General features: G+C 37.9%; 1 protein-coding gene across 6 annotated transcripts in view; it reads left to right on the plus strand.

The window, feature by feature from the left end:
* FMN1 (formin 1) overlaps window positions 1-25,042 on the plus strand; it is a 177,923-nt gene that overhangs the window by 37,550 nt on the left and 115,331 nt on the right. For 2 of the 6 annotated variants that reach the window (XM_033515062.1, XM_033515063.1), the window contains exons 3-5: window positions 2,897-3,072; window positions 14,543-14,660; window positions 24,040-24,072. In XM_033515062.1, coding sequence (XP_033370953.1) covers window positions 2,897-3,072; window positions 14,543-14,660; window positions 24,040-24,072 — 327 coding nt within the window. Of the gene's footprint in view, window positions 1-2,896; window positions 3,073-10,956; window positions 12,472-14,542; window positions 14,661-24,039; window positions 24,073-25,042 lie in introns of those variants that run through there. The other 4 variants (XM_033515064.1, XM_033515065.1, XM_015631174.2 and 1 more) reach the window with 4 other exon arrangements.

The following is a 25,042-nucleotide window of genomic DNA, read 5'->3' on the forward strand; positions in this document are numbered from 1 at the left end:
TTCAGGGAGCAATGCAATCATCAGCTACTGGGATAAATGCACAGATTACAGAACATTAAGTAGTAATTACATAGAGGGTGGAGAATAGAGGCTTCGTAACAGACTTGGGAGGAGTCTGCCAACAGCAAAAAATACCATAAATTAATATAATGGTGCATAAAATTAAATTTGGACAAAAACTGAATCTCTGCAGCTGAGGGAGGTATTCATTTTTTAGAGGACCAAAAAGCATTTGGCAGGATGACTATTCTTAGCTGAGCTACAGTTAATTATGGGAAATACCAGCTGCTGCAAGGAGGAATTCTGATTGTGGCCTCTTGCTACAGCTCTGTATCACTTAATGAATCAATGGAAATGATCAGAGTAAGCATATTACGGGTAAAAATCACTGCTGAAAAGGAATTTGCGCTTTAGCAGTAGCTGACATAGAACAGACACCTTGATCAACACAGCTAAAAATAATTGATCCAAAATGACTGCAAACTTTGAAGTATTAGAGGTAATGCTGAGCAGGGTGGGCAGCCAATGAATTGGTAATTACAAGGATAAAATGAATTCCCAAAGAGCATTGAATTAAAAATGGCAGTATTTACTGGGCTTTACTATGTATATTTGCATTTTAATGCTGTTTACATTTTTTTATGAAAGCATATATGGTTTTTGTAAGTTATATGAATGGGATTCCAATTTTTTTCATGACGAAAAATCAGTAGATACCCACAAAAACTGTAGCACTGATCTGTGACAGAAATCAGGAGAAGCACCAAAACCTGTCATAGGTTTGTTAGCATGATACAAATAATGTTCAATTACCTTAAAAATGGTGATTTTTACTTTTTCCTCTCCACTCACCTGGAATTTCCTATGTATTTCCCATGTCATAATCATGTAAAGGGGGGTGGCTAGAGGTAACTGGGCTAATTGTATGGTACAACAAAAACAAGGTCAAAATTCCACCAATACATTTTATTCAGCTTATTATAGGTGGAATATTTGTATTCAATATTTAAAGCATGATGTTTGTATTTCTTATCTTAATGCTTTCTAAATATCAAAATGACTTAATGAGTAGGTTTTAGCTGGGGTAGGCTTAATTTTCTTCACAGTGGCTGGTACAGGGTTTTTGATACATGGTTGCTGCATGGTATTTAGTTGCTGGCTGTGGTTAAACCACACCACTTGCATAATGGCATAAGGGTGAACAAAAGAAATATTGTATCAAGTGTGTAAAAATATACAGAAACCAAATGACTCAGGAAGTCAGAAAGCAGTTCTCTCTTTAGATCCCTGACCTAGAAGATAGGACATCTGGACTTGAGAATGTCTTAAAATGTGCTGTCTTGTGTTTGAATATCTAGATACAGTTTAATATTATATGCAGTGAATAATTTCAAAATGTGTAAAGGTATGTGTAATACTCTTTTGCAGAAATGCTGTATTTTGATAGGATCTCACTCTGAGATTTTATCTGAATAAGATGAAAGATGAATTTATTCACACAATAATGACTGACCTGTACTTTGGATTATTGGCCATTTTATAAAGTATTATACTTTACCATGCTTATTGATACAGTCCAGCACCTAAATTATTTGGAACTGTAAGCTATCAGAAAGTTTTTTAATCAGCCTATATTTAAGCAAACGTTCTTACAGACTCTGATCCTAGTGCCTCTTTTTTTCATATCTTTTAAAGTTAGGGAAAAAGAAAAGAAAAAAACTTTTAAAAATGACAAAATTATGTGTGCCATTAATAGAATCAGAGAAGGGCCTGGATTGAACAGGAGCATAAAGATGATCTAGTTCAAACCCCCATAACATGGACAGGGATATCTTTCACTAGACCAGGTTCTCAGAGCTTTACCAAATCTGGTGTTAAACTCTTCCAGGATTGCTTTTATAGTGCTAAGCTATAATATGCAGCAGCTAGGAATTGTGATAATATCTGAAGCTTCCAGTAAAATGTTCCAAAATGGATGTGTCTGTGTATATGAAAGAGGATATATGTATATATCCCATAGAATATAAAAAGAGCTGTTATGTATCTTATGTCAACATTACACCTCAGAGAACACACTACCCTTCATGAAATTAATTGGTTTTCTCATTGCTAAAGTGTAGGCTATCATGCAGAAACCAACATTTTTGGTGGGTCTAATAAACCAGCAATGCTGTGACCAGAAGGGAGAGTGCTGAGTGGTTGCAGTGCATGACATACAGGAGCACACCTGTGGCTGACACATTTTTTTCTTATCTCTCCCATTAAATCCATGGCTGTTTGTACCTAAACCATTCCAAAACCAGGCTGATACTATATTTTAAGGTTACTGGAGAAAGGTAAAATCTTAAATATCATTTCTGATTGAAAGACTCTGCTTTTCATGGACTGGTTATAAGAGACTAAGGTGGATTGGCACAGTCCTCACTAAGGCTGTGTTTAGCCAATGTCAAAAAGTTTGTTAAACCAGTTCATGGAGCTTCCTTAGTGTATTTTTATACTTCACACCCACCTCTGAAATATGTGTGTGTCATGAGCACATTTAGGATGACCAGTAAGAGTGCCTTAGCAGAGGTGAAAACTCAAAAATTTTACACACAGTATGTGTCTGTATATGGGGGAAAGACAAGCAGCCCTTTTCTTTTTTTTTTTTTTTTTTTTTATGCTAGATCTGTCCCACAAAATTTAAGGACAAAAATATTTTTTTTCTGAGTCAAAACAAAGTTGCTATCCCCTTTATACCATTCTGTTATTATTTAAACAAACAGGAGAACTGAAAGTGCACATGTTGGTAGTGTGTACCAGAGTTTCAAAAACATACAGAACTTTCTGTATGCAGGGATTATGTGCAGATGCATAGAATTATTTAATTTAATTTAATTTCATTTGGGCCTCCCAGCAGAGTCTGCTTTAAAGGATGACTTCACTGAACGGCTGGCTAGTTTGGATGTGGCAAACAGAGATGAAGATACGTGGGTTCTGGATTGCAGACTGGGGCATTCAAACTCATTTCCTTATTCAAGTGAGAAAGAGAAAATCAGCAGAAATGTGCTGCATCTGAGCCTGGAACTGAATGTGAGTAGGACTATATTCACCCCATGTTGGATTTCAACAAGCATTTATTATATACAATTACATTTTTGGTATGCATTTATTTCAGGTCACTCTAAAAACATGTTCCAAAATATCTGACAAACTGTGAAGTTTTGGATGGGATACATTTTTCCAGATGGTCTGTGAGCCCATATGTCTTTGTGCAGCTGAGAGCAACACAGATGGAAAATTTTTGGAATTATATAAATGGATTAAGACACATGATGTGCCATTTCTAAAATCTTGACGGGTGTTTAGTTTAAATTAGCTGCTTCCTGGAAATGCATTGCAGGAGCAAGCTGTGTGTGTGCACCTGTGCACATGTGTCTGTGTGTGTGCTCACAGCCCAGCCATGCTGCTGCTTCCCAGACTTCTGGAGAAGCTGAACTGGCACTGGAGTCAGACTGGCCATGATTTTGATGGGAAAAGTTTCTAAACTTCCTGGGGTATGAAACAATGATGCTTCAGAGGGCAACCTGAGTTCATCATAATGTCAGGCCAGCTTCATGTAGCTGGAAATACATGCTCCCAGGGTGAGCAGTAAGCTGCCTACAGAGACATGTTTTGGCAGTAGTTTTCAAATTGGAAGGAAAGGAAACAGAATGTAGAAGAAAAGGAAAGAAACGTGGGTAGGATTGAATGGTTGAAAGAAATTGCTTGAAAGATTAGATTGCATAATACAGTTTGTGCAAAGAAACATAAGACAAATTTGTGTAAGAGTGACATCTATTGGTGGAAATACAAGAATTGACTTAGAAGTACATTTAAAATGCCTTTTAATGCTTACGATCACCGTTGTTACTCTCTTGAGGTTGTTGTGAAATTGATTTCTTGCCCTAACTTTCTTTTCTTAAAATAATTATTTAAAATAGTCTTGTACCAGCGTGAAGGTATGGGTTTATCCTTGTAATAAATTGTTGAGATGAAAACAAATAACAGAACTGAGAGGAACTGTGACATAGCTGTTATCACTGCTAGAAATATATGCCACAACAGGAAGTATATGGTCCATGAGGATTCTTGGTCTGAATATAAAAGTCATTGTATAGAGCAGGAGGAGTTATAAATGAAAGCCATTTAAGAACAACATTTTGAGTAAAATAAGATGTATCTGAGATTAGTAAACAGGTTTTTTTTCCATCTTTCTTACTATTTTTTTAAAGAAATACTGGATGTCTAAAAATCTAATTGCATTAAAAAAATGAATCATTTCAGTTTCTTGTAGTTAAAAGGGAAAAATATTTATTCCATTATTTTTAAAATACTCAGAACAAAAGTCTTAATTTCTATTAAAAAAAAGGGTGCTCAGCATGAGCTGATGGACTGTTTGGGAACCCACCAAGACACTTTATCCTGCAGATCACTACCTATGACTCTCTTTCAGGACAAAATTCTGGGTTGAATTACAGAGCCCTTGTATCTCCAAGACTATTTTTCTTTTTCAAGATGAGTCCATGGCATTGAAGGAGGAGTTGCCAAAAGAACAGTAGTGAGAAGGCTGCTGCAGCAGTTGCTGCCATTACAATCTGTTTGGACTGCACTCCAGCTAGAAGTAGCTTGTAAGAAAGATAGTGGCCAAAACCAGGCTGCATGAGTTGCTCTGGTGACAACAACCCATGGGTGTTCCCTTCCTCTTCAGGGAGGGGCGTTGCACCCTGATATTGTCTTCCCTGTGCAGTCATCAGACTGGACAGCAAGACGATTGTGGTAAAAAAGGAGCCAGTGTCTGGAGAGCAATTCTGAAGCTAAGATCTTGTTCCCAGGAAATAGCATATAAAATAGAGCAATTTATTTATTCGCAGTTGCACTACACCCTGTCATGTTATCTATGAGCCTTTTCTGCTTTTAGAAGAAAACCTTTAGCCTGACTGATCAAAAGTTTGGCGCTATTGTTTTAAAGTGCACTTATGTTCATAATAACAACAATGTGAAAATGCTATTTTTTGAAAAGCTCTGCTTGCTCTGGATTAGGAGCACCCTAACATTAATGTAAAGTATAGTTGTGTATGTGCATATATAGTTGTGTATGTGCACTAGTGTTTGCTTATGGAATAGAATGGTTTGGGTTGGAACGGACATTATAAATCATCTAATTACAACTCCCCTGCCATGGGCAGGGACACCTGTCACTAGAGCAGGTTAAGCAGGGCCCCATCCAACTTGACCTTGAACACTTCCAGGGATGTGGCATCCAGATCTTCTCTGTGCAGCCTGTTCCAGTGCCTCACCACCATACAAGCAAAGAATTTCTCCCTGATGTCTAATCTAAACCTACACTCTTTCAGGTTGAAGCCATCATCCCTTGTCCTAGCAATACAGGTCCTTGTAAAAGTCTCTCTCTTTTAAAAAGCTTGTAAAAGAGCTTTCTTGTAGCTCCCTTCAAGTACTGAAAGGTGCTGTAAGGTCTCCCCAGACCATTATCTTTTCCAGGCTCAGCAACTCCAACTCTCTCAGCCTGTCTTCACAGGAGAGGTGATCCAGCCGTCTTCAGTCATCTTCACGCTCTCATCTGGACTCACTCCAGCAAGTCCTTCCTGTGCTGGATGCAGTGCTGCAGGAGGGGTCTCAGCAGAGCAGAGCAGAGAGGCAGAATCCCCTCCCTGCCCTGCTGCCCACGCTGCTCTGGATGCAGCCCAGGACACGTTTGGCTCTCTGGGCTGGCAGTGCCCATGGCTGGGTCATGTCCAGCCTCTCACCCAGCAGCACCTCCAAACCCCTCTGGGCAGAGCTGCTTTCCATCTGTCCATCCCCAGCCTGGGTTGGTACTGCAGGTTTCCCTGAACCAGGTGCAGCACCAGTGCTTGGTCCTATTTAACCTCATAATATCCCCATTGGCCACTTCTCCAGCTTGTCCATTATGTTACTGAAAGATGTTTCTATTAGTTGGAAGATGGTAGATAACATAGATGAGAGAGAGAGAGAATGATTTCTACTCTGACAGGACTTTTAAATGCACAATCTACACCATAAGCATGAAAAAACATCCTGCATTAAATCTTAAACCCTAGGCAGGGAGAAGATACAGATACGGAAGGTCATGAAACAAAATAGAAATGAAGCTCCACCCTATTTTTTTATACAGCATTTAATCTCAGATAAAAAAAGCACATAAGTGAGATGTGAAAATGCAACTAAAATTTCAGTTAATAGTAAGTAATTACTTAAGAAATTATGGCAAATGAATGTAGCTATGTGGATTTTATCTTATAAAGCTTTTTGTTTAAGCTTTAGACTATATAATATTGTAGATGGGGAGCAAAAGGCTTGTTGAAATGAAAAGACGATGAAAAGAGAGTAACCTAGAAAAGGAAAAGGATTAAAAATTCATCTCCATTCTTTGTAACATTAAGTGCCAGCCTTTGTGCCTTCATGTACAAAGATCTTACTTAGCTTACTTACACTGTTTATAGTGATCTTCTGTTCCCTGTCTTTGTTACTTGTATGTCTGCTCATATTAACCAGATCAGTCAATAAATACATCTTTCTAGAATTTCTGTTTCAGATCTACCATTGCTTTTTCATATGAGAGGTTAAACAGGTTAATATTCCATACATTTAGTGATACAGTATACAGTATGCACTCCTGCTAAATAGTAAACTGAGTTTCTTAATGTGCTTTCTCATTTTGTACCTGTGTAGCTATTACAGTGCTTTTTCAAATTCTCTAAAGTAGTCCATATCTCAATGTCAATCAGAATTTAGGTGAAAATGTTAAAAAACACTTTGCATTTACATGGATTTATACAGACTCCTATACCAAATGTGTCTGGTGCCCACACTCTCTTAGCATCATGTATTGCCGAATTCTGGTAAGAATTATGATGTCTATGTTTCTGTTGCTAAATCTAAAATGAATTACTTAAATTTAAAGCAGTTATGTTGGTGATACCAAATCCGCTCAAAACTCAGGAAAACTGCTCATGTGATCGTCTGAGAGAGGTAACAAGGCTGGCAATGATGAAAAACAAGGCCTTACAGGTTTTCTTTTATCTTTCCTGCCTCTCCTATTTTAGAGCATTTAATGGGTTAAAATACTAAGTTCAAAATGAAGTAATCAGCAGGAGAGACAAACAGGAGAGCAGGAGAATGTTAAAACCATTATCAATCCGCACAGTAAAGGTTAGGCTGAGGATAGGGCAGAGGGCAGACTGTGTCAGCTGAACTTCAAATCAGTTCAAGTCACCTGAGCTACAAACAGAGCCTGCTGCTTCTCCTGGCTCTTCTGAAGCCTGACACAATTGGTACATATTTGATTCCATGATTATTTTCAAGAAGTTATGCAAACTTTTCTAGATTTGGGGTTCTTTATTTTGAAAAAACAGTAAATATTTGTTTTAAGTTTAGCAGCCTCACTGTTTTGTAGAATGTCTTTTTGTCCTGTTCATTACATTGTTCATCATTGTTAGTACAGTGATCTGAAAAGGCAATCTGAACAGATATGGGGTCAGGAAGCATTCAGCCCTGCCATTTGATAGTGGTAGAAATTAGATGACCTTATTCTGGCTTCATGTGTGTTTTCTTCAAAGCCAGTTTTAAAACCTACTTCAGGTGAGCCTTTAGACACCTCAAGAACAGAACTAGAGTGAGTTGTGGGTGTGACCTCTGTCTGTGATGAAATGTAGGTCAAAAAGGGTGTGGATTGTTAAATGTGCTTTAAACTGTAAGGAATGGTTGTCCTTTTGTATAATTAGTGCATTGACTGCCTTGAAAGTTGCTGTGACAGGTTTTAAGGGCTTTTCTGAGGCACCAGAGAGTTGTCAGCTTTATTAAGTAAATAGGCTTGTAACATAATCATAACTGATTTTTTTCTAAAGATTTTGAAGTTGTTCCTTTAGATGCAGTGTTACAGACAGTTCAGAGAGACTTTCCTTATAAGGTAGATCCACCCAGCACTAAAACACTTCTGCCAACAAACTGGCTCCATCTCATTTTACATCACAATGATGACCTCTCTTTTATATCAAAATATTAAGGGCACATACTGATGTATGTATTTTACCCAGAAACACTCTACTGAGTAGTAACCAATATGTATTTCATTATCAGCTATTCAGTCCCTCAAAGGACTCTCCACTGGGCTGATCATCAGAATGCGGGAAGCAGGTCTCTACCAAAGCCATATTTTAGTTTATGGACTGTGTGTTGAATTTCAGACAATGGCTGACTCATTCATGACAACAACTTTCAGTTTTTGATCATTTCTCCAGGCATATATGTAGAGATGAGTTTCCTTGTTCATCCTAGAGCTCAAAAAGCTTGAAAGTTTCTCCACACTTCCCAGAGTTTACTACAAAAAGAGATACCTATAAAGCATCATTTTCTGCAGGCTTGTGAGATTACCTGTAGTTTTATAGGATAAATTTCCGCTTCTGTAGTTTTAAATATTCACTGTTCAACTCTGGGATTTCTACCACCTCGATATATTGTATAACTTTAGCTTTACACTAAAAGCACCATCCTTTTCACTTCTAATTTGAAGGTCTCCTATATTTTGTTGGGATGTTGTTTAGACATACAGTATGAGATTCCTGTTTTAAGTCCACTTCTATACTAAGTATTCATAATTCCTTTAAAATCTTAAATAGTTAAATATTGGCTGTAATCACTAAGCTTCTATTAGTAGGATTGTTACAGCTTGGTGACCCTATTTTTTTACAGGGAAGTTTTATTCTAAGTGTGGGTTATTGTTATTATACACAGATGAATAAAGATTTTGGCATAATCTGAATCGGTATGTTCAGTTTAAAAGATATCATTCAGTTGTTCACAGAGGTATATTTTTGTTAATGAATAACAAAACTATTCTTGAAAATATGATTTAATGTTTATCCAACAGAAGTTAATCAACCCCCAAATAAATAGGCACATAAATAAATAAGGAAGACATAATGATACAGTTTATCAGAACAATGAACAATTAATCATGTAATTGAACATGAAAACAGATGTGCATTTAAATGTAGAAAACTTCAGTTCGGTATTGTCACTTCACCCCATTTATTTTGCCATAAAATGGAATTTAGAAATGCTTTAGATTTGCCTTCAAGAAATTTTGTCTTGGGGGAAGTCACTGGTACTGTGGTAGCTTCCTTCCACCTGTTTTATAAGTCTTGGTATTTTAAGAATAGGTTGGCATAGAGAGTGATAAGGACTCTGCGTCTCTTTCTTTATGTAGAGCTTCCTTTTGTGATACTAATCGATAGTAAGCCTGGAAACCTGGAGAGCCATGATCTGTCAGTTGTTTCTGACCTTGGCACCTGATGATTAAGCATAGCGGAGAAGCAAGTCCAGAGCTTGCTAAGGAAAAGCCAGGCAGCAGGGCAGAAGACATTGCTCTGTGTTAAATCACAGATAAAGATGGGAATGATTCCAATGCCCTTTGTCTATAGGTATGCACGCTACCCTGTAATTGAAAAGGTGTCTGTAAGCTTCATCTAAACCCTTAGTATTACAATCTGATTTTCAGGAAACTTTGTTCCTGCAGGAGATACCAATGGGTTTTGCTGTTGACAAGCAAATGGTTTTTGTAGTCTGCATTTTTAAACATTAAACCAAAAGCTAAATGTGTTGGGATACTTTGTTGTTGCTTACTCAGCTCTTTAGTAAATGTTTTTCGGTAATCGCATACAGCAGTGTGATCTGCAGCTGATTTCCCTGTGAAGGACAGCTTTCCCCATGGTGCTTGCTTAAGATTACTCATCACAGCTAAATGGCTGACTGTAGAATGACCCTTTAACTTGGGTATAATTTTAAAAAGTAGCAAAAGTGGAGACTTGTGATAGAAACCTGCCCCAAATGTTACTGACTTTCTAAATATCAATATTGCTTAAGATTATTTTGTACTTTCTCCATCTGTATTGATAAAAAATATATATATATAATATCCCTGCTAGTTTCTGTTGAGTTCGACAGTTTTGTAGATTTCAAGTGTTCTTGCTCGTTTCAGCTAAACAAATTTCACACACAGTAGTACAGTCTGCGGAAATCATCACAGAGTATGTCAGCAGAGATTGTTCTGGTTCGGAACCCTCGAAGGCTGGTTCCGTGCCGATGGACAAGGCTGTCCGATTTCTAAACAGTTAATTTGGCCCTCCTGGGCGCTGGCCGCTCTCCCGCCACCCAGCGCTCCCGGTCCCTGGGCGCGGCCGCAGCCTCTGATAAGTACCTGCGTGCACCTCAGCAGGAGCTGTGCACGGCAAGGACAGTGGTAATATGAAACCAGTCTCGTTGGTTTGTGTTCATGGCCCTGGAGGCTGAAATCTGCATTCCAGATGAAACCTCCAGCAAATCGGAAGAGAGTCTCTTTTTTTCCTACTTTCCTCTGCTTCAAGGACGCTCACCCGAGTTGGCTCTGCCCGGCCGGGCACTGGGGGCTCTGCAAGGGCTTCAGGAGGGGGCACAGGAAGCTTCGGAGTCGTTAGCTCGGGTTTCCATTTGACATTTTTTGGTGATTATGGATTTACAAAAGAAGTTCTTTATCCAAGTGGAAAGACTATGCAAAGGAATCCGTCAGGAATTTTCTGCTGAAAACCACCCAGCGCTGGCGCACCGGGACAAGGAAGTAGGGAGCAGCCGCGGCGCGCTCGGCCCGGCGGGGCGGCTGCTGTAGCTGCTGTGGCTGCTGGAACTGCCGGGAGCTGGGGCCGCGCAGCCCGTCGGGGTGCGGAGCCCCGGGGGGACCGCTGGCCGAGGCTTCAGCCGAGGTTAGTGCTGTGACAAACCCCTCTTGTGCGAGGGAGCAAGTTTCAGACGCTGCCGAGAACTTTTGACGGCGGTTCGTTTCGCGGCTCCCTTGGTGGAGCGGGGAGCCCCGACGGCCGGGGCGGAAGGGGCGGCCCGGCCGGGAGCGCGGGAGGCCGGCGGCCTGCGCGGGCCGAGCCGGGCCGGGCCGAGCCGGGCCGGGCCGCTCGTTGCCCCTGAATGCGCGCAGTGTTTGCTGAGCAGTCAGCAGCACTGCTGGAAGCGAACCTATTCTCTGCTTCACGCAACATGGAAGAACATATTGGGATGCCTGACTGTAGTGAGCTTTTAGACCTGAAGAACACAGCAGAAAGCGACCCTGACCCACTCACTACATTTTCTGTGAAAACGCTGTTTGGATTTGCAACTAAGTTCGAATCTACAGCTCCCGAAGAAGAAACAGTGCTTAAAGCATTTCAACCTTTGCACGGCAATATAAATACTCACGCTAACACCTGGCATGAGAGGAATGATAATGGATGTAATGAGGACTCAGACCAGCAGCACAGCCTGCATAGTACCAGTGGCCGAGCTGACCCAATGTCTCGCACGCAAGCAGGCCTGGATCTGGAGTTAGCTGACCAAAATAAATTACTTCTTCAGCATTTGAGGTTTGTTCAGACTTCTTTGTCTGAATCGGACAATGAGGACAAGGATGCTATTCTTGTCCAAGGTACTTTGGTTCATACAACAAGTGATACAGAATCGGACACAGAGAATAAGGACCTAGACACCGATGAGAACAATGGAAGCAAATATGGGCTAAAAAATGCTGCTTTGTCTGCTGAGGCCTTGGACAACAGCAATCAAAATAAAGAAGAGTCAGAGTCAGAAGGGTACAGAAACAGCGATTACACTGTGGATACAGATGACATTGAGTTACACCCACCATTCTCTAAGCAATTCCCAAAAGAGCTGGATGGCGTTCTACAGTATGACTCCAATGGAAAAGACAAAATGTTAATGGAGGAGCAATTCACTCATTTGCTTGCTGCAGGGGAATGCCCTCAAGAACTTTCAGATGAAGAACAAAGACCTTCCGTTGATAATATATCACTCCAAAAAACAGCACTGGCTGAAAAGACTTTCCAGCTGCCTGCTTTCTTCAGTGGACTACGTGTGAGGAAAAAGGGACTGACCACAGAAGATGGGGAAACTGTTACAGAAATTAAACCGAGGGAGAATGATTTAGCTCTGCTTAAATTACGACAACCGGTTAAGAAATCCAGTATTGCATCAGGTTTGACTATAAAAAAAAAATCATCTGAACCTAAAGCAAATCCCACTTTCCTAGAACAACTCTCTCACTTGTTAAACATAGACGTCTCCAAGAATGAAGATAGAACTGAGAACTCTGCTGAGGGATCTGGGGAGACCGAGGACAGTGATGAAGCTCAAGAGAACAAAGCCTCCAGCAAAAGAGAACCACGATTTCCCTCTGAGGAGATAAAATCAAGCCCTGCTGAATCTGCACTAGATGCCTTTAAAGCCTTATTCACACGACCTCCCAAGAAGGAAACAACTGCAGATACTTCAGAGCTGGAAGCCCTGAAACGCAAAATGAGAAATGAAAAAGAGTCCTTGAAAGCTGTATTTGAAAGGTCAAAATCAAAACCTGGGGATGGACCATCAGACAAATCTGTAGGTTGAATTATTTTTTCTTCCTAAGATCTGGAAGTAGAAGGATGAAAAAAAAATTTCTTGTTTAAATATTATTGGTGGGGGCTTAAGATCAAAATGTCAGAACTGCTCTTCTTTTGGCCATCTCAAATTTTGGATTCCCAGCTGAGGAAATCTTGGGGCTAATTTGTCATCTGCTAATTTTTGATCATCTGCAGTTGAAGCAGAATTCAGCCTCAATCAGCAGTAAAAGCCTCTCAATTAGAAGTGAGAACTTAAAAATTGGTTTCTGATTTTAAAAGATCTCTACATAACACTTCTCCATATGTTAATTATGGCTTTAAATCAGTTTGATGCTGCAGTTATTTACTGTAATATTATGTAATAGTTTCTCAATCTCACTCTCTTTCATTGATTATTTTGTTTTTAACAATAATATTTCATTTTACTTGTAGGAATAATTTTATGATAAGAGTTGATACAAAAAAGTTTTGTGTGATTTTCAGCTCAGTTTGTTCAAGACAGAACAGGAAGTATTTTTTTTTCTTGTTTACATGCATATATCTGGCTTTTTAAATATTGATAAGCATTTAACCTTATTCAGGTATAACTTAGTGATTTCAATTAGACAACTCAAATTTTTGATTAGTGTAAGTGTTTGCAAGGTTAACACTCTTAGGCATATGGAAATGTAGTCAGTATATTAAAAAAAAAATAATCAGTGCAAAGTTTTCATACTACCATAAACGACTTTGAATGTAATAGTAACTCCTTAATTAAATTAGTAATCTTTGGGTTGGCATTCCCCCAACCCAAAATTCTTACAACCACATCTTTGGCAGATGTAATCAGCCCAGGAGACTATAGTTGGCTGAAGGGGGAATTTCCTGAAGGATTCCATTTGCAGGATTGGACCTTAAACCTGAAGCTACTTAAGTTAACATTCTGCGTTGGTTGTACTCTCTATAAAAGTTTTATTCTTAAACAATATTTTAAAAAAAATAATCCTGGTCAACACTTGGGTAGACTGATAATACCAGTTTGTAGTAAATTACCTATGGGGAGGAGAAAACAGGTATTCATTGGCTGTGGAATGTACAGCAAGTGCAGTCTCTGTGTGCCCTTCCCATTCCTGGCTTGCTCCTTCCTGCTTCCACCAGTCACTGTGCTGGCGTCAGCGTTCGTGTAGCTCACAGCAAACCTATTTGGGAAGCTGTCATCACACACAGTGAGGGAGGAGGCACAGGAGTCAGCAGGAGTGGCTCTTATAAATGTCTGCTTAATGTCCGGTCTAGTGCAAATCTGTATTTTCTCAGGGCGAAGCCAGGGTCCAAGGCTCTAGCCTTTTCCTTTCCCTTGCTTCTATGGGCCATTTATGGGGCCATTTTCATACAGGGTTTCACTGTTTTAGTTGTGTCTAATCAATTGCTTGTAGTGACATGTTGTAAATCCGATTACAGTAATGTTGGAGATATAAAAAAGCACCAAAAAAAACCCTCTAAAAGAATGCTTGTTTAGTGGGTCATTCCCCCTCCACCCCTTCCCCATATAAAGAGTTATTTTAGCATTCCAGTTGACAGTGCAGTGCCATTAACAGCTGCAGCATTACTTTGATGTGGCAGTATTACCTGGTATGTGAACTGAGCAATCTGCTGGGGGTGGGGCAGGAATTTCATAAACTAGCTCTGCTTCCAGAAAATTATATTGTCAAATGATGTCTTAGGTGAATTGCTCTAATGTTTACTTCTAAGAGGAACACACTGGAATATTTCACTCTGGAAGAAAGATACAGGAAAAAACCCTGGCATTTGTAACCACCTCTGTGTCTCACCAAAGGATAGACAGCTCTCCACAGTGATGAGAAATTTCAACAAATCACTGCATGTCCCATGCATTATGCTACTTTCCTCCTCAAAAATATTTTTCTACTCTGATTTATTTGTGTCCCTTCCAACCAACTGAACACTGTTTTAATCAGTAGAATGAGGCAGATAATCTTTCTGGAGCACATGTGTAGATCTGAGCATGGCAGCTGCTGTTTGGAATGAATTGATACTGCAGACTTTAATTTTTTCTTGCGTAATTTCAACAGCCTGACCTGAGTCCCTCAGAGCAAGATGACAAGACTCCAGGGAGACTCCAGACTGTCTGGCCGCCACCAAAAGCAAATCATGAAGAAGTAAAAGTAGGATTAAAGTACACAGAAGCAGGTAAAACAAAGAGGTGAAGAATTTGCAGAAATTAGTTTCTGACATTTTTAATCTTGTTTAAAACAGAGTTGGTGATAAGTCACAGTATTTTCTAATCTAGATTAACAGACCTTATGTTTTGAATCTGTGGTTTACTGCTACTTGTTAATCATGCATCTTATTTTTAAAAGTAAATGGCTAAATATGTGTTAAAATCTACAGACTTGCCTGTACAAATTCATGAGGAAAGAAGTGGGGATTTTTTTGATAAATTAGGTTATCCGTTTCCAGTGGGATTTTGTTCAAATGCGTGACAGATTGGTGAATGCAAGGCAGTGTGACTGCCTTTTATGATGCCTTGGTGCAGGGGGCAGCTCTCTGCTGAACTCTGGTCTGGCTGCAGATTTTCTTCAGGTGCTGTCCAGAATGAAAACAACAGCTGTATTGCAACATGTGTATGAAGAGAGGAATGCTGGTATCCAGTCAGGCAACTTCTATAGCTAGCCACATATATGTCCTATGCAAGTGTTCTAAAGGGTATGTCCAAATGCTAAGTATCAGTTAAGCTTTCCACAGAAAAAAAAAAAATTTATTGTGATTTTTTGTTATTTAGATATTTCCACAACATATCTGTAAGGGAGAAAGTGATTATTTTAGCCACCACAACTCTAGTTCAAATTTATATTCTTGAATGTAAAACAGGAAGTCATTGATATTCGGAAGTTAGCCTTAAACTGAGGAATAGTCTGAAATATTTAAGTGAAAGACAATAGGCCATCTTTTCTTCTGGTACCTGGAGATTATAGAAAATACCACCCAGAAGGTATTAAGTGGAACAAAAAAAAAAAAAAGCTTTTATACTACTTTACTGTGAAAAATTGTTCAGGGTAATGCTGTGTTGTTCTTTCAATTCCTGTGCATATCCATCTGACCTTGTATTTGAGAAATAGTACTCCAATTTGTTCTATCTACTGCTTTTTTGTTGTTTAGTCTTTCTCCCTCTTTTTTCTCTTTTCTCTTTAATCTGTCTTTTTTTTGTAAAGTTGGAATAATAGTGAAAGTGTAAAAGTTGTTGGAAGATTGAGAAAACTTGGTTGTGACAGAAACAAATGGTTCTAATATATAGAACTGAACTTAATGTATAGAATTGAATTTATGATGTGTCTGATTGGTCTGAATTTGGGAGTCTGTCACTTAGATCATCAGGACAGATATTCAGCAGTTGGCAAGTTGATGTTACTCTTAGGTTTTTATTATAGGCTATATGCTTGCTATATTTAATTTTACCCAAACAAATATTTTTCTTTCTAATGACTGTAATCTGTGGCAAAACATATGCTTCAATAAAGAAAGAAAACTGAATTAACAAAAGCTCCAGATTCTACTACTCATAGAGAAATTAGGTCATGCTTTCTTGAAATTTGAATAGGAAAGACAGACTGGCTTAGAGCCTGTGTAAATTGTTACTCTTGTTACTGTGATATTTTGGGTGGCAGTGTCATCAACATGTTGATTGTTTGTTTGCTAAATCAAATTTTTATAGACGAGATTCTGCAGTTCATTAGTTGCTCCAGCGTCTGGCAGAGGGATTTGAATGAAAACAAACCACTGGTGATTCAGCTGGGATGAGATGTAAGCAGTGCTTTTAAAGGAAATAGGCAAAGGAAATTTGCAACTGCAGTAAAGTTATAGGTGTGCCTCAGAGATTGGCAGGTTTGTTTCTCTCAGCTACTCAGAGATGCCCAGGAAGCAGTTGGAAATTGCCCATGATGGGTCACTTACACTGGCTGTTCTGAGGACTTCTATGACTTTTTTAAATCATTATGTGTGGGAATGAATTTATAGTCTGCTATAAGTGAAGCAAGGTACTGTTCATGAGCTGTGATGATACAGTTACAAGAACAGGGTTTATATTCAGTGTTGGTCTTACTGCTGCGGTTTGTGGGTTTTTTTTATGAATATGGATGTGGCAATACAGCAAAACTTCTAAATTCACAGTCTTCTCTCTGACAGTAGGACCTTCAAAGTGCATGTGTATTACTGGCATTTCCCCACGTGCCCCTTTACATCCAAAATTCCCTTCAAGTCAGTAATACTTTAGAAGCTTCTTGACCGCCTTTTAAAAAGTGGGCTTCTTAAAAATAAGCTATCATCTGCATTATTTGAATTGGCTGGTCTAAACCAAAAACCCTGTTTCTTACCTCAATCTCTTGTCCTGAATACGAAGATCAAACAAAAAGTTCTTGATCTCAGAGTTCAAAAATTGTTTGTGACAAGGATGTTTGCGATTCCAGTCTTCCTCCACTGATGTTCCTGAATAGATAAATATCTGTATCATAAAAAATGCTGAAGTGGTTTGTTTTATTAACTTTCAGTCAATAATTTATGTTAGTGTTTTAATTTCTGTGATTATGGGTTTCATCTACCAAAACAATAGGAATTTATATAAAAAAATAAGAGGATGAATTATTAGGTAAGTATTAATTTAGCACAGCTTTATTTTAGGCTTAGACAAAATATATGTTCACATCCAAGGATAAATTTTCCAATACTCATCTTTGTACTTCTAACAGGGTACACAGATATGTACATATTCTAGGAGGTAGCATGGGGTTTTTTTTCATTTGTCATGATAAAATAGGATTTAAGTAAGACTGAAAACTTGAAAGTTGGAATACAGTAATCTTTTTTGCAATTCTACACTGTCTTCTACACTGATTTATTTTCTTAGTCACCATTCACTATGACAACTACGACAGGAAGGTAGGGATATTGAGGGAGAGTATTCCTGTGTTTTTGATCTTTTCTCACCACCTTGTCATGTTTTTCCTCATTGTTCTTGTTGCCTAGTGGAAGCAAGAAATTCAGGCTTAATTTGGCCTACGCAGCAGACATTACAATGACTCATAGCAGCTTGGAGGAGTAGCTAACTCCCTCCTGAGGCTCACAGTCTGGCTTGATGGGTGGGAAACCAGCTGAAAAGCAAATGGACATAACAAGGAACACGTGTGTGAGGCTGACTAGGTCTGTTAGGAATATTAGTAGTGAAAGAAGTTAGGGATACAACTGAGCCCTGGGTTTTGTTCATGCTTTTGATAACTGCTTGTGCAGTCATAATATTGTCTCCTGCAGTATCTGAATCTTGAGGTTTTTAATTGAATGGATGATGTTGCAGTATTTTGGTTTTACTTCTGTTTTCTCAATTCTTTAATGCATGTGTTTCCATAGAGCAAGGGACTGTGTTGTCAACTGGCTTTCTGTAATTAGCACAAGCTGCTTGCATGATTCTCTAGAGAAACTGGAACTTCTTTGAAGTGTGTCTAAAATAGCTGAAGTCCAGAAAGCCTGTAATACATTTATGTCCTGGAAGACTAGAAAAAGGGTACTTTAATTTATAGTTATTCCATGGAAATAATTTCCATGGAATCAAAGACATTTCTGTGCATATATTTTTGGTCCTAAATCTCTGTTCCTCTGCTTTCATTTTAAGTTTTTGGTTTGTTTTTGGTTTTTTTTGTTTTGTTTTTCCTCCATAATTCTAGGAGAGACTTCTCACGATTTTAAGCATTAAATCTGACAGAAGGGTAGATGTGCCAGCTGTTATGTGTGATGGAAATGCATAGCCAGATAGAGGAGACAAATTCATGTCTATACTGAAGAAATTAATATGTGATACTACATCGCATTTAATCCGTGTATAATGAATATCCCAACTACTGTCTATGACTAGGTCAGCACTTGCAGCCACATCTCCAGGAAAAGCAGTTTAGACATGGGTTCTGCAGTTCATAAAGCTACTTATGGGTGAAGAACAGTCTCCACATTAAGGTGGTAGAGATATACAGGTTCTGTTAATTCCTGTTAACAAGACCATTTTAGTCTTCAGGATCAAACTAGTTCTCTTACATACAACAGAAAGAGTTTAGTCTTTTGCTTAGCAAAACAGAAATGTAAAAAGTAATGAGAGAGAGCAGTGTTTGACATTCCTGTGGGAGAAAACGTTAAAAAAAGCCACTTGCAAAATTAATTCATTTAGTGAGGTTTTTTCATTTATTCATTCAGTGTTTTCTTTTTAATTCAAATGTCTGTATTTAACATTTAAAAACCTAATTTTCTCACAGTCTGTCTGTTCATCATCTTTAAATCTGCGGTGAGGTAATACTGTCTCTATGATGCCACAATTTCTATAAAAGTCTGTGATGATGTAAGCACGATTCTCAGGGTAAATAGGAAAATCAGGAGGTGTCTGATAAAGGTCTTACTAGACAAAAGATATCTGGGTAAATGGTGAATGAAATAGAGAATAGTGGCAGTGGTTTATTACTGAGTCTCAAATATGTCAAATCCTTGATCCCCTATACTCTTAGTTCCCAGCAAGAAAATCACTTTATGGCCATGATGTAAATGCAGAGAATAACCAGCTTATGTGAGAGAAAGAGAAGCATAATGGTTGGAACAAAAGGATGAGAGATAAGAGCTTGATTTCTTATCTTTCTGTAACATAAGCTTCCTTTGTGGCCTTGAACAGTTTATGTTTGTCTTTAAAAGAAAGACAGTGCTTGATGTTAAGTGTCCTGAAGAAAGTTTTTCTAACAGTGGCTACCAACAGTTGGTTTAATCCTAAGAGGGGAAAAAATAAATTTAAAAAAAAAAAAAAATCAATTTTAGGTTTCGTTCATTTCATTGTGGTGTTTGGGGTTTAGTTCTGAGATTCTAGTATAAATTTTACTGTAGTGAATTAGATCATGCACCAGTATAGCAAACAGGATATTTTGCATTGCTTCAAGGTAGTGCTTTTGTGATTGAATCACTGATCAATTTGATGTGACCTCAGAGTGCGTAAAGTTTTTGTAAATTATTTTACTACATTTTACTGCATTTATTGTATAGCATGACACAAGTGCATGTAATTCAGTATTTCGTAACCAGACAGATACACTAGTGTGTTGTTGAGAAGCTGAGGGTTTTATTACAAGCCAGATTTTGGTAGCCATCCTATATTCTAGATTAACAATGACATTTTTTCATTTTTCCCCTTACTTATGATAGCTAGAGCTGTGATTTCATGGATTTAGAAGGTATTGGGTACAGTGCTGCTCAGAAATCTCTACAGCCACTGAAGGGTTGTACATGTGCTGATCACTACAGGAGTCACTTTTCCAAATACTTTGTAGCACTATGTGCTAAGATTTACTTTGAAATTATTAACAAAAACCTTGCTCAAAAACAATCAAGCAACAAAAATACCTTTGCTTTTACCTCTCCACCTCAGCTGTCACTGTCATTCATACTGTGCCTCTTGAGACAGGAACAAAAAGACAGGCACCTGTGGATGATCAGTATTTGTTGTTAAGATGTTTGTGTTCCATTTTCAGCCCTTTCGCTACTTTCTGGAATGGCTTCAGGAAAGTTCTGGGAACCTTTCCAAGTTTCAGTTTATCCATCCGTAAAATTAGGATAAGAATTCTGACCTATTTTTCAAGTCAAATTAAATTCCCTTTCTGTTTACAGGCTCTTAGCGCTAGAGATGCAAAATAGGAAAGAATGTTGACTTTTTAAACTTAAATCTTTAAAAACAAAACCCAGCCCAACCCTGCAGTTACGGAATGATAACTGTACCTAAGGCCATGGGGTGAAATGTCCATGCCAGTATTCATTATACTTACCTAATAATTTATAGCTCCAGTTTTTCAATAAAAAACATTGCTTTATATTTATTTTATCTGTCGAAATCTAGTAATTTTAGGAGACTTGTTTTTGAGTCTGGGTGCATGTTTTGCAGCAGTTGCCTGACAAGGGCAGGATTTATAGTATCCAAAGCCATGTCTGGATACACACATATGTGTAGCCATGGATACCAGCATCCTTAGGATTCACATACAGAGCAGTTTTAGTCCACTCAAACTAGAAAGATGATTTTTAAGGATAATATTTTCCTAGTGAGAAGATTAATCTATTGCCTGAATATAATGAAGGCAAATTGGGTGAATTGTTTCTTTTACTGTAGTTTAAATTTTGAAATACAGACTGCACTATGGACCTGAGCAATCCAATTTTGCAAAGACCCAAAACAGTCACAGGGTTTTAGGAGATGATTCTTGTTATAAAATTGAAACACAGTGAAAGAGCAGTTGTGTACACAAGAAGAATGACTTTGTATTTTATTTCCATGGTTCTATTTCAAAATATATGAAGCCCCTTCGTGTAAGAGAAATGCCTCTGAGTTTTACTGAATTCCCTTTCCTGTTCTTCAGTCTCACTGAAGTCATCACTGATGACTTGTTATGATGCTTTCTTAAAATTTGCACCTGCATTAAGAGCTGTTTTTTGGATTTCTTTTTAGACTAAATTAAGTATCAGCCCTTCCAAGTTTGCTCCCTCTGCTATGGCGCAGACATGTACTCTGTAATAAATCTGTTTCACATGTTTGCTGTTAAAGAGTTACTTGTTTACCATATTGCATGGTGAACGTGATCCTGTAATAGATTGGTTTTGTAAATACAAAGTTGGACGTTTATTGAAAAAGAATTAGTGTTGAATGTCCTCAGCAGCAGTACCTCTGCTGTTGCCTTTGTGGGAGGGTGAAATGACAAGTGAAACTATTCATTTCTGCTATCAGGTAAATGAACTGTAACTGTAACCCCTCACAGCTGAGGAATGGTCAGGCAGATAAGTTACTCAGGTTACTGCTTTTGAATAGTGCTTTATACTGCTTTGCAATCAGAAAGAGGAGTAACTATTTTCCTCATTTCCATAAAAGACCATCAAGGGGGTGCTCATTTTTCCATAAGAAGCTGATTTTTTGTGGATACAGTTCTACTAATCTTGGGGAATTCAGTGGCTCTTGTGAGGATACTTCATGTCCTGTACTGGTGTCCTCTGTATTTCAATACCTGGACAGTATTAGGATACTGGACTATTGGCTTGTTTTGGGCTGTTTATTTTCCACAAGTCCCTCTTCATTTGTCTCCTTTTCTCACATCTGTCATATTTTCACTGTACCAGAATCTTTAAGGTTCTTAGAATATTTGAAAATTTAGGTTTGGAAGGCTCTTCCTTGTCTTAGAAATGAAAAAAACAAAACAACAACAACAACAAAAAATTAAGCTGAAGTGAAGGATGTCCACTCATTTCCCAGTCTGTGGATTCAGCATCCTTATATGTAATGAATTATGGGTCTGTAAAAGAATTCAAGTTCAGTGGGAAGTAAAGAAGAGAGGACAGATAGGAATAGATGGATGGGGTTGACAGAAGGAGGATGAGAATCGTGTTTTAAAAAAACATGCAGTGTTATTTTATCCAGTCCTCTATCCCTAAAAATTAGGGATTTTGTGAATTTCTTTGAGCATAAAAAAAATGTAATTTCCTAGTTATAAAAGGATGCTTGAATGCAGTTATGCTTTATAAAAAACAATCCAAGACTGTACAAATTAAATTTTGAAAGTTGCTTGTGTGTATATTTGTTGAAAGAAAAGTATGGATTTGCTGCTGTTTTATGGTCACATCAGTACATCTGGAAAAATAAATAAAAAGTAATTATAAAGATGTAGCTATGGTGAATAGGTTCCCTTCTGACACCCGGTGGTTAAAGATGAGAACTGCATGAGGAAATGAAGGAAACGAATGCTGTAATAAAGAGGAATATTGAAAATGAGACCAAGGGTTACTGCGCAGGGAGAAAACATTAAGAAACCCTCACTATTCTGAAATTTAATGAATCAGCACAATTATAAGTTAATGATTTTCTTTATACTACAGGGTGTGGTACATCTCAAGAAAGGTAGATTGCGTTCAAGTTTTCCAGCTTTTCTTCTCTAATTACTTTTAAATTGTGTTAACATTATTTTGCATGTTTCCACACACCAAGTTTAATATGTATGGCTTTTTACAAAAATGAGTGTACTGACCAGAAGTGGCTATATAGGTCGTTTAACTTCAAAGCTTCTGCTTTCTACATGAAGTTTTGAGATTATGGCAGAGAAGTTTCCTAAGTTAATGTGTAAAGTTTGAGGAGTAACCCATCCACTTGAAATGTGAGTTATGGAGATTTCTGTGGGAAAAGTTTTCATGTAACATTTTATTTAAAGTTATTTAAGTAGGTAAGTTGTTTTATTACCAAAGAAGAAAAGGTAATTCTTGCATAGCACAGTTGTGAACACAATAGAATAATACTGAATAATATTTGAATGTGTATAATTGCTTTTTGTAACAGTTTTGAAGAATGAAAATTTCCCTTTGAAATACCATGGCCTACCCTATCTAGTTTTTCTGGGTTGAATTTTCAGGTCACCAGATTGACCAGTGACTGCTTGCATCTTTTCTTTTAGAAATCTTGAGGAGTGCAGCACACTCAGTATTATAAGATTTTCATGAGCACGTATTTATTGAGTATATTTGTAAACATTGTTGTTGCTTTGTGTTCAGACAAGTCCTGTGTGATGATAAAACTGACCATAAATTAGACATTTTGGTTATGTAGGTTGTCCAAAACAACCAGATTTTATTTCATGTTCAGTTTTTTATGCATTGGGAAAAGCATGCATGCGTTAGTGTGTATTTTCTTTGGAAAATAGTAAAGCATGCTTTATACTTTACTAATCGTCAGGAATATTTTTTTGGTTTGATGTTTTATTTCTGCCACCTGGTGGCATATTTTGTCTGTCACATATGTCAGCAGTATCAGTCACTGCTATTGCACAGTCTAAAACTTTCTTTTTTAAATGCATGTTTTGGAAATGAAAAGCAAAATGAGGAATTCTTGAAAGTGTTCCCACCTCAAACTTCTGATTTCAAATCAGATTGTATGGAATTAATCTCTCAGAAAAGTCTAAGCTTTCTGATCTGCTTTGGTCCCCTTTGCTTACCACACAATATGAAAATACAGTAATGAGTGAGAATGATTGTTATTTCCAATTGCAAGTCTTGAGGAATGAATAATATAAGCATATGATATTCTGTGTATATATCAAGCAGAGAGAGCTTTATACAAGTCCTTCCAAGTGTATTTGGTTTGCATGGCCTGTTTTTGGTAGTGGACATTACTACAGAGGTAGCTTTCTTTTCATAGTGTTAGTGCATGTGGTCCATGGTAATCCAAGGAACATCTAAGGGATAATTTTACATGATAGAAATTTATTTAAGTACTTGCTGTCTGATTTGATAGGCAGTGCTAGTGTTTAGCAACACTTCAGAAATTAGGCAGTTCACAAGCAGTTGATAATTTTTTGCAGGACAGAAGAATATAGGGGTGAGCTGAAAATACTGAGTTACATATTTTTAGTAATGAATGAAAAGCAGGGGGTGTGCAAGAATCCCTGCTAGAATGTGTAGCTAATGAGTGTAAAATGCAAATTCCCTGAGTGAAGCTTAAATACAATCTCACTTATGCTTTTGTCTCTAGCTCACCTAAAGCTTTACAAGGAGGGGCCACCAGGTGGGTGGAACATTGTAATGTTGTCTGTCTGTGTCTAGTCTTTGGTCTCTCTTGTTACCATAAAGGTAGTATTTATCTTTCCTTGGTGGAATAGTAGGGGTAAAGGCTGAGTCTGCTCCATCAACCACTGTTTAGAACTAAAAATTTGGTAAGAATACAGAAGTTCTATAATAGATCTGGAACTGTTTTCAGAATTCTAGCTTACAGTTCTTCAGTTTCAATGGCTGCCATCCCACTAAATGAGGAAATTAGTGGAATTTAGGAGAATTTCTTCTTAGTCTCACATTAGTCATGTTATAATCTGGCAGTAGGTTTTTTTTCTAAAGTCTTTGGAGCAAAGACAATAGTGAAAATTAAAGTGATGATAGTTCTTAATACTAGAATTATGGAAAACTATCTGGACACACTGATCCTTATTCAAAACAAGATCACATGTAAGGCTGACAAAGAAATACAGTAAAACCCCATTAACAACTATATGAGGGTTAATTAAATACTAACTGATAATGTCATTGGTAACCATAGAATCATAGAATATTAAGGGGTTGGAATGGACCTTAAAGGTCATCTAGTACCAGCATCCCTGCCATGGGCAGGGATGCCTCCCAGTAATGAGTCAGTAGGGATGTCTTTTGAAGGAAAAGGAGGTTTAATTGTCCTTTAAGAAAGGGAATTAACTATGTTAACCTGATTTTTGGAAGTTTATTTCACTTATAGCCCCTGCTGTGTCTGTCTGTTTTCTTGCTCAGTTTTGTACCCACCAAGAGCAGGACATGCAGAGTGTTGGCCGTTTTTGGATTTTAAGTAAAGCTTAAAATAGATGTTTTGAACAAATGCTCATGACTCAGGAGCTCCTTTAAAGCAGTTCTTTTAGATTATCAAAATCTAGATTCATAGAATAGTTTGGGTTGGAAGAGACCTTAAAAGATCATCTAGTCCCAGCTTCTCTGTCAGGGCCAAGGGCTTCCCA

Source organism: Parus major, chromosome 5 (genome assembly GCF_001522545.3).
Source record: "Parus major isolate Abel chromosome 5, Parus_major1.1, whole genome shotgun sequence".
NCBI lineage: Eukaryota > Metazoa > Chordata > Aves > Passeriformes > Paridae > Parus > Parus major.